A 15,623-nucleotide genomic window follows, 5' to 3' on the forward strand; every position below is an offset into this window, starting at 1 on the left:
TAAAAATGCATTCAATTAAGTCTTAATAATATTGAATTTACTTTAATATGTATATGAGGTTTAATACTGGATAGACTGAGAATAATTTGTTCTGCCAAAAGGATTACATTAAAACCCAATCAATAATAACATGCAATTTCAATTTAACTGCCTACTTTAAATAAAGTGGTGAGCAAACGAAGGTTTAATGATTAATAGCATGTTTTTATTCACCTCCTCAACCAGCAAAATGGCCATTTATTGAATATTTTATTTTGAGTGCAAAGGATGTTAATTGTACTGGAAATATGTTCTAATTTTAGTCATTTTTTGGACTGAGGGTCATGTTGAATTGGAGGAGCTTCATTAAAAGGAAATTTGATTTTGCTTTGTTGGAAGTTATATTGGTCCGCACTCCAATCCAGTCCATTAACTTGAGCAAATATCATAGTTTATGCATATGAGCTGCTCCGCTCATCCATTAAAACCCAGGAATCTGAAGAGGAGATCTCTGCATCTGTTGGCTGTTAGTATTGTGGATGATTCGTCCATCTAACCTTTATTTTTCAGGGAAACAAAGCGTTGCAGTTTTTGTGTGCCAATGATTATGGATGAAGGGGACACTTCATTTTATTCCAGTGCGCTGACCTGGGTTGTACAATACAACTGGACCCATTTGCAGCATTTTTACATAATAGAGCTCCTTCCAAGTTCATAGTCTGTTATCTGAATACATATATTTGTTGCCATTGAAATAATCTGTGTTCTCATGCAGCCTCCACACACTGCTTGAATGTTAATGTACATTCAGGGTATCCTGTTTCCAAAATGGGGTTCTCCCATTTCTTACCTGTATCAAAATTTAAAAATGGAGCCTCTAGTTTGTCAGAGCTAATATGGATTTTTTTTTGGGGGGGGGGGGGAGGCAGGGTTTCTGGCAATGAATATATCAAAAGACATGATGATATTTATTTTCAATTTTAGGATTAATATCACTGAAATAGTCTGAGAAGATATAGATGTACAATATTTATAGTAGTGAAACCCCTGGAAAAAAAATATTGCACTTTGAGAGCATAATGTGCTCTATGGAGCAGATTTTAAAAGGTACGTTTGTGCGCGCTACCTGGCGTGCACAAATGTACACCTGATTTTATAACATGTGTGCGCAGCTGTGAGCATGTTATAAAATCAGGGGTCAGCGCGCGCAAGGGGTTGCACACTAGTGCACCTTGCGCGCGCCGAGCCCTCAGGGAAACCAGCTGGCTTTCCTAGTTCCCTTGGAGGGATCTTTCCTTTCCCTCCCCACCTTCCCCTCCCTGCCCCTACCTGTCCCGCCCGAAAAAAACCCCCCTCATACCTTTATTTCACTTGCACACACCGGCCATCTGCTGGCGCACAATCCCCCAGCCCAGCGGCCGTGGAGAGGCCTCTGGCCACGCCCCCTCCCCGCCCCCGGACTGCCCATTTTTTTCAAGCCCTGGGACTTACACGCGTCCCGGGGCTTTATGCGCGCCCCCAGGCCTTTTGAAAATAGGCCCGACGCAGGTAACCCCCCTACGCACGTAAATCCTTGAAAATCTGCCCCTATGATTTTACTCAATCTAGGATCCAAGCAAAAAAAAACCCACAGGGAAACAGCGCTAGAAGGGATTATTGATTCGTTTTATCAAATATTTAAAGGAAAAAAAATAGGCCTACACTCTAGTAGTAGTGGTTCTCTCTGTAAAAGACTGTGTATATCTTTTTTTGAATATTATTTTTTCCCTTCAGTAAAGTGTGTTCACATTCTGCTTTATTTGTACTTTAACAGAAGTCAACTAGATTGAAATGTTGCGGCTGAATGTGTCACTAACCTAACATAATATACTACAAGCAAAACGTATTTCTTTGCCCTTTTCCTCCCAGTGATGTATTCCCTGCTGCCTTCCAACTCTCTTTGAGGCCTATCAGGAGGCTTTTCGGGAGCTATGGTAACTTAGTGACTGATGACAGATAAAGACCAAAATAGCCTACCCAGTTGAAATTTGTGCACTTTCAGGTAGATTTTAAAAGCCCTACCAGCGCCAAAGCTGGAAGATACGCGCAGAAGTCGCACCTGCATGCACCGCGTGGTTTTTAAAAGGTGCGTGAGTACATGCGTATCTCCCAGTACGTGCGCAAATCGGTAGGTCAGAAAAGGGGCGGGGCATAGGCGGAGGCTGGGCAGGACATGGGCGTACCTGAAGTATGCGCGTAAACATTTCCTTCTGCTACGGATGGCATGTAAGTTTTAAAATAAAAGAAATACAGGGTTAGCCAGAGTTTGAAGGGTCGGGGCTAATAAGGTAAAAGGGCAAATATCTAGCTAGGGGCCTTAGGAAGTTCTATCCTTTACCGGGATGAACTAGGAATGAACTAGGAAACTGGTAATTGCGTCGGCACGTGTATCTACTAAAATTCCCCCCACTTACGCGGTAGGGGCGGCATTTGCGTGCACATGCGCGAGGCCATATAACATCACGCGCACATGTATGTGTATACAGCCGATTTTATAACATGCATCCATTCGCACGAGCCAGCATACACGCGTACATGTGCGCCTGTGCGACTGTTTAAAAGTTTCCGACTTTGGGTAGATGTTTTAATTTTTTAAATTTTATTTAAAACATATTTATAGTCCATCTTTAATAAACTAGTTAAGCTAAGAACAATAATAAATACAAAACATTAAATAATAAAATACAATTTTATTGTGTATGAGTTCCCACATGCAACCCAATACCCTCTCCCTCTCTGTACATCTTTTACCTGACTTCTTGGCCTTTTTCTTACTGCTCAGTACTAGCACTCCCAAAAATCTGTTACAGTGATGGCCTCTACCATCTCCTCTAGTAGGCTGTTTCAGGCCTTGCCATCTTCAACTTTGCTTCTTACAAGATCAGTTAGCCCCCTTCCATGTTAAAATCCATCCTCCCCATGCTCATTGAAGTTGGGTTTAACCATGGTCCTTCCATAAGGTTAAAAGTAGCAGGAGTGTGGAGGAAGTAAAGGTTCTTATATGCTTTGAATGTTTTTCAATTCCTTTATTAAATAGGCAACTCCTCATGTAAAACAGAATCCAGTTAACAGTATTTTGCCAATGTCCCCAGATACAGACCCCGTGCACTCCATCTTTCTTGACACGTTATAGCAGAAGAGTGTTTAAAATTCATATTGCCATCCCTCCCAACGCAGCCTTCGGGCGAAACATGGGGTCCACACTCCTTCTGCTACTTTTATATTGTACCGAGTTTGGTGGTTCACTCTTTCCCTAAGGTTACCATATATTTGGTGGGTAAATTTGGGACACTTTTTCCTCACTCTATCAGTAGTGAGCAAGTTGGGCAGGGAGGGGAAAGAGCTGTCTAGTGGCTCTATCCCCATAGGAAAATTATAGCAAATCTATTCTAAAAATGTGAATATACCTAAAAGTATATTCTTTAAATATTGTTACCGCAAAATATTTAGGGCCCAATAGAAAAACCTGTGCTCTCATTTCTCCCTGGTTGCATCACTCACTCCTCCCTCCTTGGCTCCATCACCAATCACCCATTCACTTCCATCCCTAGGTCTGAAGACCCCTTCCCCTGTCCCCTTCTTCAATTACATCATCCCTTCCTTTCCCCAGCATCACTTTCCCAAGTTCCACCTTCTGTTGCCCCCTCACAGCCTCACCCTATTCCTCCCTCACTTTCCAACACCCTTGTCCCCTTCTTCAGTTCCCTGACTCCATCCCTGGTTCCATTGCCTCTTGCCCCCTCACCTCCCCCCCCCTTCTTAGTTCCATCAACCCTTGCCCCCTCCATTCCCAGTTTCAACATCCCTCACCATACCTCTTTCTCCTCCTTGGTTCTGTCACCCCTCTCCCTGTCACCTCCCTTCCCAAGTTCAAACACCCTCTTCCCATGCCCCCTGTTTGGTTCCTTCATCCCCACTAGCAACAGTAACATGGAATAGACTTAGTTATTGGAATAGTTTTTGGAATAGACTTAGTTTTTGGATACTTGCCAGGTTCTTATGGCCTGGATTGGCCACTGTTGGAAACAGGATGCTGGGCTTGATGGACCCTTGGTCTGACCCAGTATGGCATGTTCTTATGTTCTCCCCTGTCAGCTCACGCTGTTCACAGATCTGCTGCTATTTCTGTGAGTCCTACAGCTCCCCTCCCATTGTCTCTGGGCCTCCACAGCTCCCAATATGTGGTCGCAGTTTTCCTGCTGCTTTTCCTGCTGCAGGGATTCTCTGCTTCCTCTTGCCTCCATGGCCCTTCTCTTGCTTTTGCCATGGGGGAAAGGGCCTGAAGGCCTCTGCCTATAGTAGAGCCTTCATGCTAAGCTGTGTTCTTGCTTGCTGCTTTGGCCCCAGGATGTGGACAGGAGGGAGGGAGGGAGGGGAAAGAACTGAATCCTCCTGCTGTTGGCTGATCTTCCTGTTCCCTTCCTTCTGTGATGGGTGGGGGACAGAGTCCTCTCACACCTGCTCTCTGGGAGGGGAGGGGGAGAATCCTCCATCTGCTACCCCATTGGCTAGTCTTGCTGCTTTCAGTTGGGCATGGTGGTGGTAGTGGGGGGTGAGTCCTCTTGTTCTTGCTTCTAGAGCTGGAAGTGAGAAGATATCCAAGTCTTCATGCTCCCGCCAATGGCTAAATTAGGTTCTCTAGTGTCACTGCTTACATGTTCCTGCTGTCCCCTTGCCTTGCTGCCTCCACCAACAGGAGTTGAGAATGGGTCCTCCTGCTGCCATGAATGGCCAGGCCAAGTCTTCTTCAGCTTCAGCAACCAGCACCACAATCCTGAGGGTGTTGCTCTTCCTCCATCTGTGGCTGCACCAGGAACTGACACATTTGGCGCCACTAATACCTCCTGGTACTGCCACAGACAGAAGGAGCATGCACAAGATAATGAAGGACCAAATCAGGGACAATTTAATTTTGGTAGTGCAAGAGATGCATATGCAAATTCAGGGACAATCCTGAAACTTGGGAGTGTCTGATAACTTTATCCCCCAGCTTTCCTGGAGGCCCAGTGCAGGTAAGGTAACATACTATCGTAGCAATTTTCAAAAGCCATTTACTTGAGTAATGTGCACTTACACATGTAAAAGCCAATTTTAAGTGTGTAAATACTATTTAAAATCAGACCCTTAATAAGCAGGTTATGCACTGCCAATAATGCCTTTATGCTATTCTAAAATTAGGGCTAGAAAGAGCTAGAATAAAGGTAACAAAAGCTCACAAACAAGCCTTTGTTTATACAGCTTTGCAGTTTAGCAAATATTTTATTTACATTTCAAATGCATTAACCATAATCTGTAAATTAACAGACGTTAAAAAGTTAAGAACCATAGTAGATGTTGTATAAAATTGTAATATTTGGTATTGGCCTTCCATGGCAGACATCGAGTTGAGGATCGTTATGCTGACCTGAGATATGACCCCGACTGGAAGGTAAAGAAGGAGGAAGCAACATCTACAGACCTCGGAAGGTTGCAGCAACTGGAGCTGGAGAATGTGCTGCAGGACTCTCTCCAGCCATCACCATCTCCCTTTGTTGAGGAAGCAACCCAGGAGAAGCTGCAGAGGAAGCACACGCAGGCAGGGCAAGAGCAAAGAGGACCTGGAAATAGAGATATCACTGCTTCAAATGGACCAAAATATCAACAAGTACTGTTTCCACCTCATGTTCCTGAAAATGAGTCCAATTCTGAAATGCACGACTCTGTGTTTCCCAATAACAAACAGTTTTTAGATTCCAGCAATCAGCTAAATGAGGCCAGCCATAAACATAGGAAAGTTCAAAAGCCATTGGTTGTTTCTCAGCAGGACAAGGCTTCAGACTTGTCTAGCAAGGATATTTATTTTCCTGGGTTACCATATGAGCAGAGTGGTCAGCCTGCAGAAGAGAACTCCGTTTGTAGCAGTGATGATCCAGGCAAGGTCAGCGATTCAAAGCGTCAGGCTTTGAATCAGAATCACCCTAAACATGCTATGGCAGAGAAGGACTTTATAGAAAAAAATAAACTTACCCTGGGATTAGCTGCACAGAAACAAAATTCTTATCTTCAGATGCATAAGACAAAGCATGGAGAAAGCAACCAAGAGCAGGTGGGTAGTTTTCTATTTATGTTTTGACTTGGCGCTTCTTCCTGTTCCTTCAAGCTTCCAGCTCATTTGGAAATGGGCTCTAGTGTGGGGCTTTATTGCTACGAACCTTAATTTATAGTTTCTCAAGGCTCCTCTCATTTGTTTCCATGTGGCCTAGTCCTAGCAGGACTCGGCTCCCTCTGGGACCAGGTACGTGTGTTCTCTAAACCTGGATAGTGGATGTCACTGTTGTGCCTTGGTTGGGACTCCTTCCCATGGACTGAATGCCTTCTTTCATACCAAACGAGGCTGTACAGTTATGAAAATGATTGTCATAGGCAGGAAATGGAATGGTTAACCTTTAGAAGGAGAGGTTCATTAACTTTTCTGGCTTACTATGAAACTAATAGCTTTTATCTCTTTTGAAATTAAATAATGCAATTCTCTGTGTTTTACAATAGTCTAGAAGGAGGTATTTCTGATTGAATAAGAGTATTGTCTGAGTCCGACCTGGAAGGGATTCTGACAGTCCAAGTTTAAGAGACATAATACTTATAAAATAAAGCCTATCTCTTGCAAAACACTGATATTGTAAAACACCTACAAATTTCACATTTATAAATGTTTAATAACATAACACAGTTATAAAATCGGGGGCGGCACGTGTGCAAGGGGGGGTAAATTTTTGCGCAGCGACGCATCAGGCCCTTCCGCAGTTTCCTTCCAGTCCGCTCCAATTTAAATGTACAGTCACAAAACCATAATACATACAAGCCTTGGTGTGTATCATGGTTTTGTGACTGTACATTTAAAAAATATATGTACCACATCTGTGATTGTTTGCACTATAAAAAATCTATATTGCTAAGATATATTGACCAGTAGATTGTTGCCACACATTATTCTTTCGTTGTATGTTTTATACCTGTGTGTGCTGTTTACTCCGCCTGTTTTGCGGGCTATGGATCAGACCAATATTTAATATTGAGGATTTTAGTATAACAACTTCATTGGGTGGGTTTATCTCAACTTTGTGTGGTTTAAGGACGGTTCTCAGGGCCATGTATCTGGCCGGGACGGAGAACGTGGTAGCGGACAGGCTGAGTTGAGCCTTCAGACCCCACAAGTGGTTCCTGGACCAGGGGCTAGCAAATTGGAGCAGACATCAACAACAATGAATCATGACTGATTTCTATCAAATGGCAACACTTCCTCTCTGTCTTGGGGGCTATTGATTGTACTCACCTTCTTATAAGGGCATCAGGGGAAGATGAGGCCACCTACTGCAACCACAAGGGCTTCCACTCCCTCAACATGCAGGTGGCCTGTGATACCAAGAGCATCACCCTGGATGTTTTGCTCACTCTAGTTGCCTACATCTACTTGTCAGGAATTCTTGACCGCTTCCAGGAAGTCCACATCACCAGCGGCTTGCTTCTAGGTAGGAATGCACTTATTTTTATCACCACACTAACCTCTTATGGTGGGCCTTTCTTTCTCAGCCACCTATTGCCTCAGACAGGTGAGAGCATCTCTTTCAGCTAGTGATGGCAGTGGTGATGCTGCAGATTGCATGGGGAGAGGTGGTGGTGGCATAAGAGGAGGTGGTAACATGATGGGAGCTGGTGAAGGGATACGTAAAGCTGCAGCTGGGGGAGGGGGCCATCCAGCCTGGGAGTGCTGGTGGTGGGTGCATCCAGTGGAGCATGACATAATAGGGAGCTGTTAAGGGCTGTGGCTGCCAGGGGTGTATTCTTTGCAGCATCTCTCTCTCCACACTGCAGTCTGGGCCTCCATTGCATGATGAATACCCTGTAGGTCTTGCTCCACTCCCTGCATCTCCTTCCTCACAGTTTACTGGAGGGCCTGCAATCTCCTCCACCACTCAAGAATGATGTCCATGATGCCCCTCTCTGCAGGAGTGGCCTGCACTTCCTCCTCTGCTGAGCTGCCCTCCTACTGGCCACCTGCAGGCTGCCCGAGAGCAGGCATGCGGGAAAGAGTAGTGGGGGACTGGGTCTCTTCCCCCATCAAGGGATGTCGCTGCTTCTCTGTGGGTCCCACTTCCAACTCAGTGTTCCCTGTAAGTGCTGCCTTGCCCTTTGCAGACGACTTGGTCCCAGCTCATCTGAGTCATCGCCTAGCTCCTCACCTGCAAAATGGAAATGTGTACATACTTTCAATATACATGCAATGTGGGTATTTTTCTTCACACTCGCTAGACCTTCCTTTCTGCCTAACAGAATAGCCTCCTGCTGTAATCACAAACTGTATTGCAAGCATTCCAGTCGTACATGTGGATCTCTTGAACCACTTGTTATGTACCAGCATGTAAGCCAGAGACAGGATTCACGATAAGGTGTGGCTCGTGAAAAGAATTGCTTACTGGCTCCAGGTGTTGAGAACAGGAAGATCCAGTCCTTGATTTTAGTCATAGCATTCAGGGACTAGTTTCTATAATGCTAGACTATAAGTCCCTGCATGCCTTGGGGTGAAGCTTGAACGGGAGCAACCTGTTCAGAAAATCTGAAGCCAGTATGATTTCAAGTGTGTGAGTCAATTAGCAGGTGTAAAAGCGAACAGATAAGTTTGAAGTGTATGCACGAATATCCCTTACAAAATAGCATGTCTAAACACCTCTAAACTGGCCCCTTTTTTCCACGTTCACATTTACACGCCACCAAGTACACATACTCTTGAAGTTTCTAAAATAACATATATGCATGTACAACCCCCCCCTCCCCCACCCAACTTATTGAAAATAACCTCCACAGTGCGCAAGTTCTGCATTAAACTTAGGTACAGACTTTTGAAAATCCAAAAGTCTGTGCATAAGTCCTATCCCCGTCCCATCTTTGCCTCACCAGAACTGTCGTGAGAGTGCAGAAAAGTAAGAAGATAACTTTAAAATATACATGAGCGGGCTCATATACGCAACTATATGGATGCGCATATAGTTGCGCATCCATATAGGCGCATATAGTTGCACCTCCATATAGGGCGCAAGTACATAAATTTACCCAACAACATGTTCGAGTATCTAAAAGATATGTGGCATGCATTTTCAACATAGCTGGATAAGTTTTGACTTATACGGCTAAGTGGTGGCAAAAGACAGAAAAGTTTCAGAAAACGTTACTTATCCGGCTAAGTTAGCAGGATAATAAAAGAAAAGCATTACTTAATCAGATAAGTAAGATAGCCAGATAACTAGCATTTGAAGATTTATTCAGCTACCTTACTTATCCAGCTAAGTAGCGCTGTTTAAGACTTATTTGGCTAAGTAAGATAGCCAGATAATAAAAGAAAAGCGTTACTTAGCCAGGTAACTAGTGTTTGAAGATTTATTCAGCTACCTTACTTATCCGGCTAAGTAGTGCTTTTTAAGACTTATCAGGATAAATGGAGACAAAGTTGCCACTTAACCAGGTAAGTCAAAATTTATCTGGATAAATGGCGCACATTTGCTATGCTATCGTATTTGTGCTCCTAATTTTAATTATTTACGAGGACATTTAACTGCGTATTTGCCTTCGCATGTGGCTTTTCCGCGTGTAAATCATCCAATTTTATTACATGCACATGTGAAGGAAATGACCACTTTTATCAATTAGCCCAGTCTATCTCTGGGTCATCAAGAACCCCCCCCCCCTGGTTCTTCAGCCTGAACTCCCTCCAGTTTACCCAGACCCCTCACCCAGTCAGTATTTGGCTATAAAGAGTTCTATTTTGATTTATACCAGATAATTAGCAGGTAACAGCCGTATGCACGGTGCTTTTGCAGGTTATAAAATAGCAACTTAGATGCGTAAATGTTGGCCCCGCCCCAGCTCACCCCTTTTTTATCCAAGCAAATGTATTTGCGCGCTATTACTTGCACATGCGTGTTTGAGGTTTATGGAACAGAACTTTCATGCTCATGCATGTGCTCATTTTTACACGTGCATCTCTTCTAAAATTTGCCTTTAAATGTGCAGTCCCACTGGGGTTATTTCCAAAGAGCCATTTACGCACATAAAATCGGGTTTTATGTGTGTAAGTGGCTTTAAAAATGATCCACAATTGGGCTGATTTTAAATGGCTGGCACGCGTAAAACCAGGGGATACGTGCCTGGGTGGGCCTTGCGCGCGCCGCGCGCATTTAGAAGGGGCCTGGCTGCGCGTATAACTCCCGTTGTGCACAGAAGTGCCGGGCCAAAGAAAAGGGGCAGTCCGGGGCGCGGGCAGAGGCGGGGCTGGAGGCGGCCGGTACAGCGGCCATTTGCCACTGTACTGGGGAAGGCAGTGAGGGCGCGTGCAAGTTGCTGCTGCTCTGTTGGAGCAGTAAGCAACAAAATAAAACAAAAAACAGGTAAGGGAAAGGGTTTAGGGGGTGGGGAGGAGAGGGGAAGGGGAAGGGAGGTTAGGGTAGGGGGTAGGGAAGTTCCCTCCCAGTCCGTTATTTAATTGGAGCGGACTGGGAGGGAACTGGGAAAGGCTGGGATGTGTCGCCGCATGGGATTTGCGAAAGTGTTCCCCCCTTGCACGTGTCACACACACACGCACATGCGTGCACGGATTGTAAAATCTGGTGCGCATGTGTGCGCAGCACCCGAATTTTATAACATGCGCGTGCCAGCTCGTGCATGTTATAAACTCAGCGCGTCCATGTGCGCGCGCCGGGAAGTGCATGCACATGGATGCGCGACCGTAGCTTTTAAAATCTACCCCAATATATCGATTTGAATTTGAGGCAGACAACTGTGTTATTGAAACTGAGTCAAGTCAGGCAGGTGAAATGAGGACAACTGATATATTTTTGACATTCAGTTCTCTTTTTTTTTTTTTTTTCTGGGTCTGTGATTAATATGCTTGGTCTTTTTTCTTAAAGTGTCCTTATGAGGCTATCTTGCATATAAATGCCTCAGGTTTTTTTTTACCATTTTTGTTTGTATGCATTTTATTGGTCTGTATTCTTTTTTTTTTTGTATTTTGATTTTTATATTCTGCTTTTCGCACTTTTTTAAGCACTTCAAAGCAGATTACATTCAGGTACTGTAGGTATTTCTCTGTCTCCAGAGGGCTTACAATCTAAGTTTGTACCTGAGGCAATGGAGGGTAAAGTGACTTGCCCAAGGTCACAAGGAGCGACAGTGGGACTTGAACCCTGGTCTCCTGGTTCGTAGCCCGCTGCTTACGGATGTGTGTGGTTTTCAGATGTAGCCTCTGTCTGCTAGGGTGGATAGTTAGCTATAGACTCCTCATTTTCTTATGCTGGTACAGTACATTGCAGATCACTTTGAAAAAGACTAAATGCAAGCCCTGACACCTCCAATAATGGCAATCATCAGCTGAAAAAAACAAATGTGTACACTAGAGGACACTGTAGCATCATAGTCACCAGAATAACAATTCCCACAATACTAAAGGCACTCTGAAGGTGCATTCATGTTTGGGTATAACTTCAGGAAACCTTTAACTCAATCTGTGAATTTAAAACGTGCAACCTGTGAACAAATATAATAGATGTTAATTTCAAATGTCGGAGAGGAAAATTGGATAAAACAACAGGAAAGAAAATGTATCCGGTATGAAACATGTTACAGTAATGTGGACTTTTGGCTACCCAGGAATTAACTAGGAAGGAGGAACATTCAGTCTACTTTATCTTGTGTCTCACAAAATGTCTGAGACATGTAATGGTAGGATAAGCCATGCCCTGTCCTGCATTACTTGCAATGACCATTATTTTAATTTACTGGTAATATTTACTACTTTGTAGCTGAGGAGCTATAAGAAGGCATCTATTGATTAGAACCTCAGTAGATGTGAGTACTTAAAAATACAATTAACCTCTAGCCAGTCATCCACTTTAGTTTAAAAAATGTCACTTTTAAGTGGTTAAAACAGTCAATAGGCAATATATGTGAGAATCCATACCTTCAAATGAGTTTGACCCTTCCTCTTGAAATCATAATTAATAACCCAATATTCAGTCCATTGTTTGTGGGTAAATTCACTTGAATTTTATACCATTCAGGGCCTGATTCATCAAGGTCTTTTACCGGAGGCACAGAATAGGAGAAAAGGTTTAGTGAATCAGGCCCTTGGTTTGAGAACCGTTCACCTGCATTTTCATGTTTATATATTCCCTGCAGGTTGTAGGGTCTTGTATTGGACCAACATAATTATTCATAGATGTTGTTATACTTGAGCTTTTGAGACCACATGGTACACATCTGAAGAAAGCATCTATGTGGTCTCAAAAGCTCATGTACATTATTTTTGGATAATTCCTATGTTGATCCAATAAAAGGGATCACAACCTGCAGAGAATCCAGTTTTCTTTAGAAGCAATAGACCACTGCATTACATGTTTTTGTACGTTTACTTTCTTTTTGTCCAAGATGTTTATAAAATCATAATCATAATCAGGCAGGGTTTAATAGTCTCACTGTATAAGTAATAATTCTTCCTCCCTCCCTCTTTGTCAGCAACTGCTGTGAGAGTTAGAATGGCTCCTAGCACAAATTGATTCACACATTGTATGAACTCTGAAAGGTAATTTGAAATCATGGTGTGCTAACACTGGTTGAGCTGTTAGGCCTTGTTTCAATTCTAGAAAAACCCCTTGCCATTGCTTGATCCAGTATCACTACATGGTGGTTCACTTTGCAGTTTACAAATTATAGTAATCCAGCAAACTGTGGAATGAGTTGATGATGCCAGTCTTGAAGCTAGATATGCTGAATCTTTTGAGTTACACATTATGGGGGTCACAGGCTCCTCAAGGAACCTAACACTGCATTTAAATTCATCAGATGATGTGGCAATTAGATGAAAACAATAATATTATGCATGTAATCAGAACAGCTTTTGCACTTTAACAACATCAAGTCAATGATTAGAAAGGCTAGGGAAGTTTCAGATATTCAGAAAATTAGCCCTGAGGAAAACCCAAGAAATGTGCCTTTTCACCATTTAGTAATATGGAAAAAAAGATTTTCAAATGGTGTTACCTGGCTAACTAATCAGTTACCCGGGTAAAATCATCAGTCAAACATTGCACTCCCTCTCTGGGAGTGTCACCAAAGGGACGGGGGGGGAAGTGGAGCTGGCAGACAGCACATGGAGATTTCATTGTGGAATACCCGCTCATTCTTTAAGGAGCTGACTTTGCACTTGCTGACTGGCAGGCCTCAAATTTAAAAAGAAAGGGAAACTCCTTTTGGGGTTTCCCTTTGAAAATTTGCCTGCAAGCAAAACTGAGATCCATATTCAAGAGATTTGTACAGGTCCTTGGTGAGGCCTCACCTGGAGTACTGTGCTGAGTTCTGAAGACCGTATGTACAAAGGGACAGAGACAGGATGGAGTCGGTCCAGAGAAGGGCGACCAAAAAGGTGGAGGGTCTTCATCAAATGTCTTATGAGGAGAGATTGAAGAATCTAAATATGTACACCCTGGAGGAAAGGAGGAGCAGAGGTGATATGATACAGACTTTCAGATACTTGAAAGGTTTTAATGACCCAAAGATAATGACAAACCTTTTCCGTCGGAAAAAAATCAGCAGAACCAGGTGTCACGATTTAAAGCTCCAGGGAGGAAGATTCAGAACCAATATCAGGAAGTATTTCTTCACGGAGTGGGTGGTGGATGCCTGGAATGCCCTTCCAAAGGAAGTGGTGAAGACCAGAACTGTGAAGGACTTCAAAGGGGCGTGGGATAAGTCTAGGGGATGTGTATGAAGAGTGGGTGGCTCGTGGGAATGACGGCTACTACCTGGAGATAATACCAATGACGGCAACTACCTGGAGATAATACCAATGATGGCTATTACCTGGAGATAATACCCTTATTCAATAAACAAACACACAGTTAATGCGACTCCAACATTGCTCTAAGCTTCAACGACAAGAAGTAAATTGGAAAAAAAAAAGGATTTCCATTCACAAAAAATGCGGGGAGTAGCTTGCTGGTTACGGCGGTTACTACTCCTAACCAAATAAGCCTGATACTTCACTTTCAATGCCTATCCAGCATAGCTCTCTGCTTCAACGGCAAGGGAGAAAGTCTGATACTTCACGCATATCCAGCAAAGCTCTCTGCTTCAACGGCAGGGGAGAAAGTCTGATACTTCACTTTCAATGCAAGTTAGCTCTCTGCTTCAACGGCAAGGAAGGAAGACTGATACTTCATGCATATCCAGCATAGCTCTCTACTTCAATGGCAGGGGGAATGAAGAAAAGTGGATCTATATACAGACAACAACCAACAAGGACTGAATTACATAGACTGGGTAAAAAGCATGGGTGTAGCTTGCTTATTGCGGCGGTTACTATCCCTAACTAATTAAGCTAGATACCCACTTAGATGCAGTTCCAACACTGCTCTCTGCATTATGGCGGGGGTGGAAGGGATACAGAACCAAAAGGTTACTAAGGGCTAAGAGTAACAGATAAGTTTGAGAGGAGAAAAAAAAAAAGAGTGTGAAGGCTTGCTGGGCAGACTGGATGGGCCGTTTGGTCTTCTTCTGCCGTCATTTCTATGTTTCTATGGCTAAGTCCCAAACTTAGGCCTAGAAGGCACTAAACTGCAATGTTTTTTCATGGGAGGGGTCCCACAATCACAGTGGGTAAGGGTGTCACCTCGATTATGGGCCTCTCCCCTGAAAAAGCATCGCAGCTGTATTGCAGCATTGTGTTTGTCTTGCAGCAAAACACTGCAGGACAAAACAACACCGCATGGGCCCTGTAGGCACAATGGTGGCCTCAACCTCATGGGACCGCCATCGCTTTAAAAGGCCATGCCAGCTAAAAAGAAATAAAGCTCACTCAAAAAAGTAAAAAGGTGTGAGGGGGTCAAAGCTGAACCCTTGCTTAGCCCCTACCACCAAATGTCATGCGACTACTTTTTTTTTTGTTTTTACAACAGCGCTCTTATCTCCCCAACCCTGTGTGTATAAAATAAAGTATGTCCCCCCACTCTCCTCTTTCTTTATAAATATGTGCTGGCATTGGCCCCCCCCACCCTCCTCCCCCCAATGGTAATCCCAAATCGTTGGGGTATAGGGCCCCCCACAAACCTCTCCCTCTCCCCCATCCCACAAGTGTACAAATTATTCATGTCAAGTAGGAACCCTAACCCCCCCCCCCCCCATCCTTCTGAACCCCCTTCCACATCCAAACTTCAAAAGTTTGAAAGCGATCCTGCATCGGGGCCCTGGATGTCCCCTAGCCCTGGGCCCAGTTGGCACCATTTTTCAAAATGGCGCCAACCTGACCTTGCCCCATCAAGTGATAGGGACAACGTTTGGTGATCAGACCTAGGCCAGAAGGGGTTAAAGACTAAACCTCAAGGCATAGAGGTGGGGGAGACAAAAGATGACTTGGGTTTGGAGCAGTCTACATTAAATGGTATGCCACCAGAAGGTTTGGTATGGCTTCAAGAGAAGGCGAGAATATTACCTGAAGTGGTGTCACCAATTATAGCTTTAACGTTAAGAGTTTGGGATAAGGGGAAACGTGTTTGGTGGGTGATAAGAATTATTTCCAAAGAACATCT

The 15,623-nt window shown here is 43.8% G+C and overlaps 1 protein-coding gene across 1 annotated transcript in view; it reads left to right on the forward strand.

Annotated features, from left to right (window-relative positions):
* JHY (junctional cadherin complex regulator) overlaps positions 1 to 15,623 on the forward strand; it is an 85,033-nt gene that overhangs the window by 10,272 nt on the left and 59,138 nt on the right. The window contains exon 3 of the mRNA XM_029573761.1: positions 5,395 to 6,103. Coding sequence (XP_029429621.1) covers positions 5,395 to 6,103 — 709 coding nt within the window. The remainder of the gene's footprint in view (positions 1 to 5,394; positions 6,104 to 15,623) is intronic.

Source organism: Rhinatrema bivittatum, chromosome 12 (genome assembly GCF_901001135.1).
Source record: "Rhinatrema bivittatum chromosome 12, aRhiBiv1.1, whole genome shotgun sequence".
NCBI lineage: Eukaryota > Metazoa > Chordata > Amphibia > Gymnophiona > Rhinatrematidae > Rhinatrema > Rhinatrema bivittatum.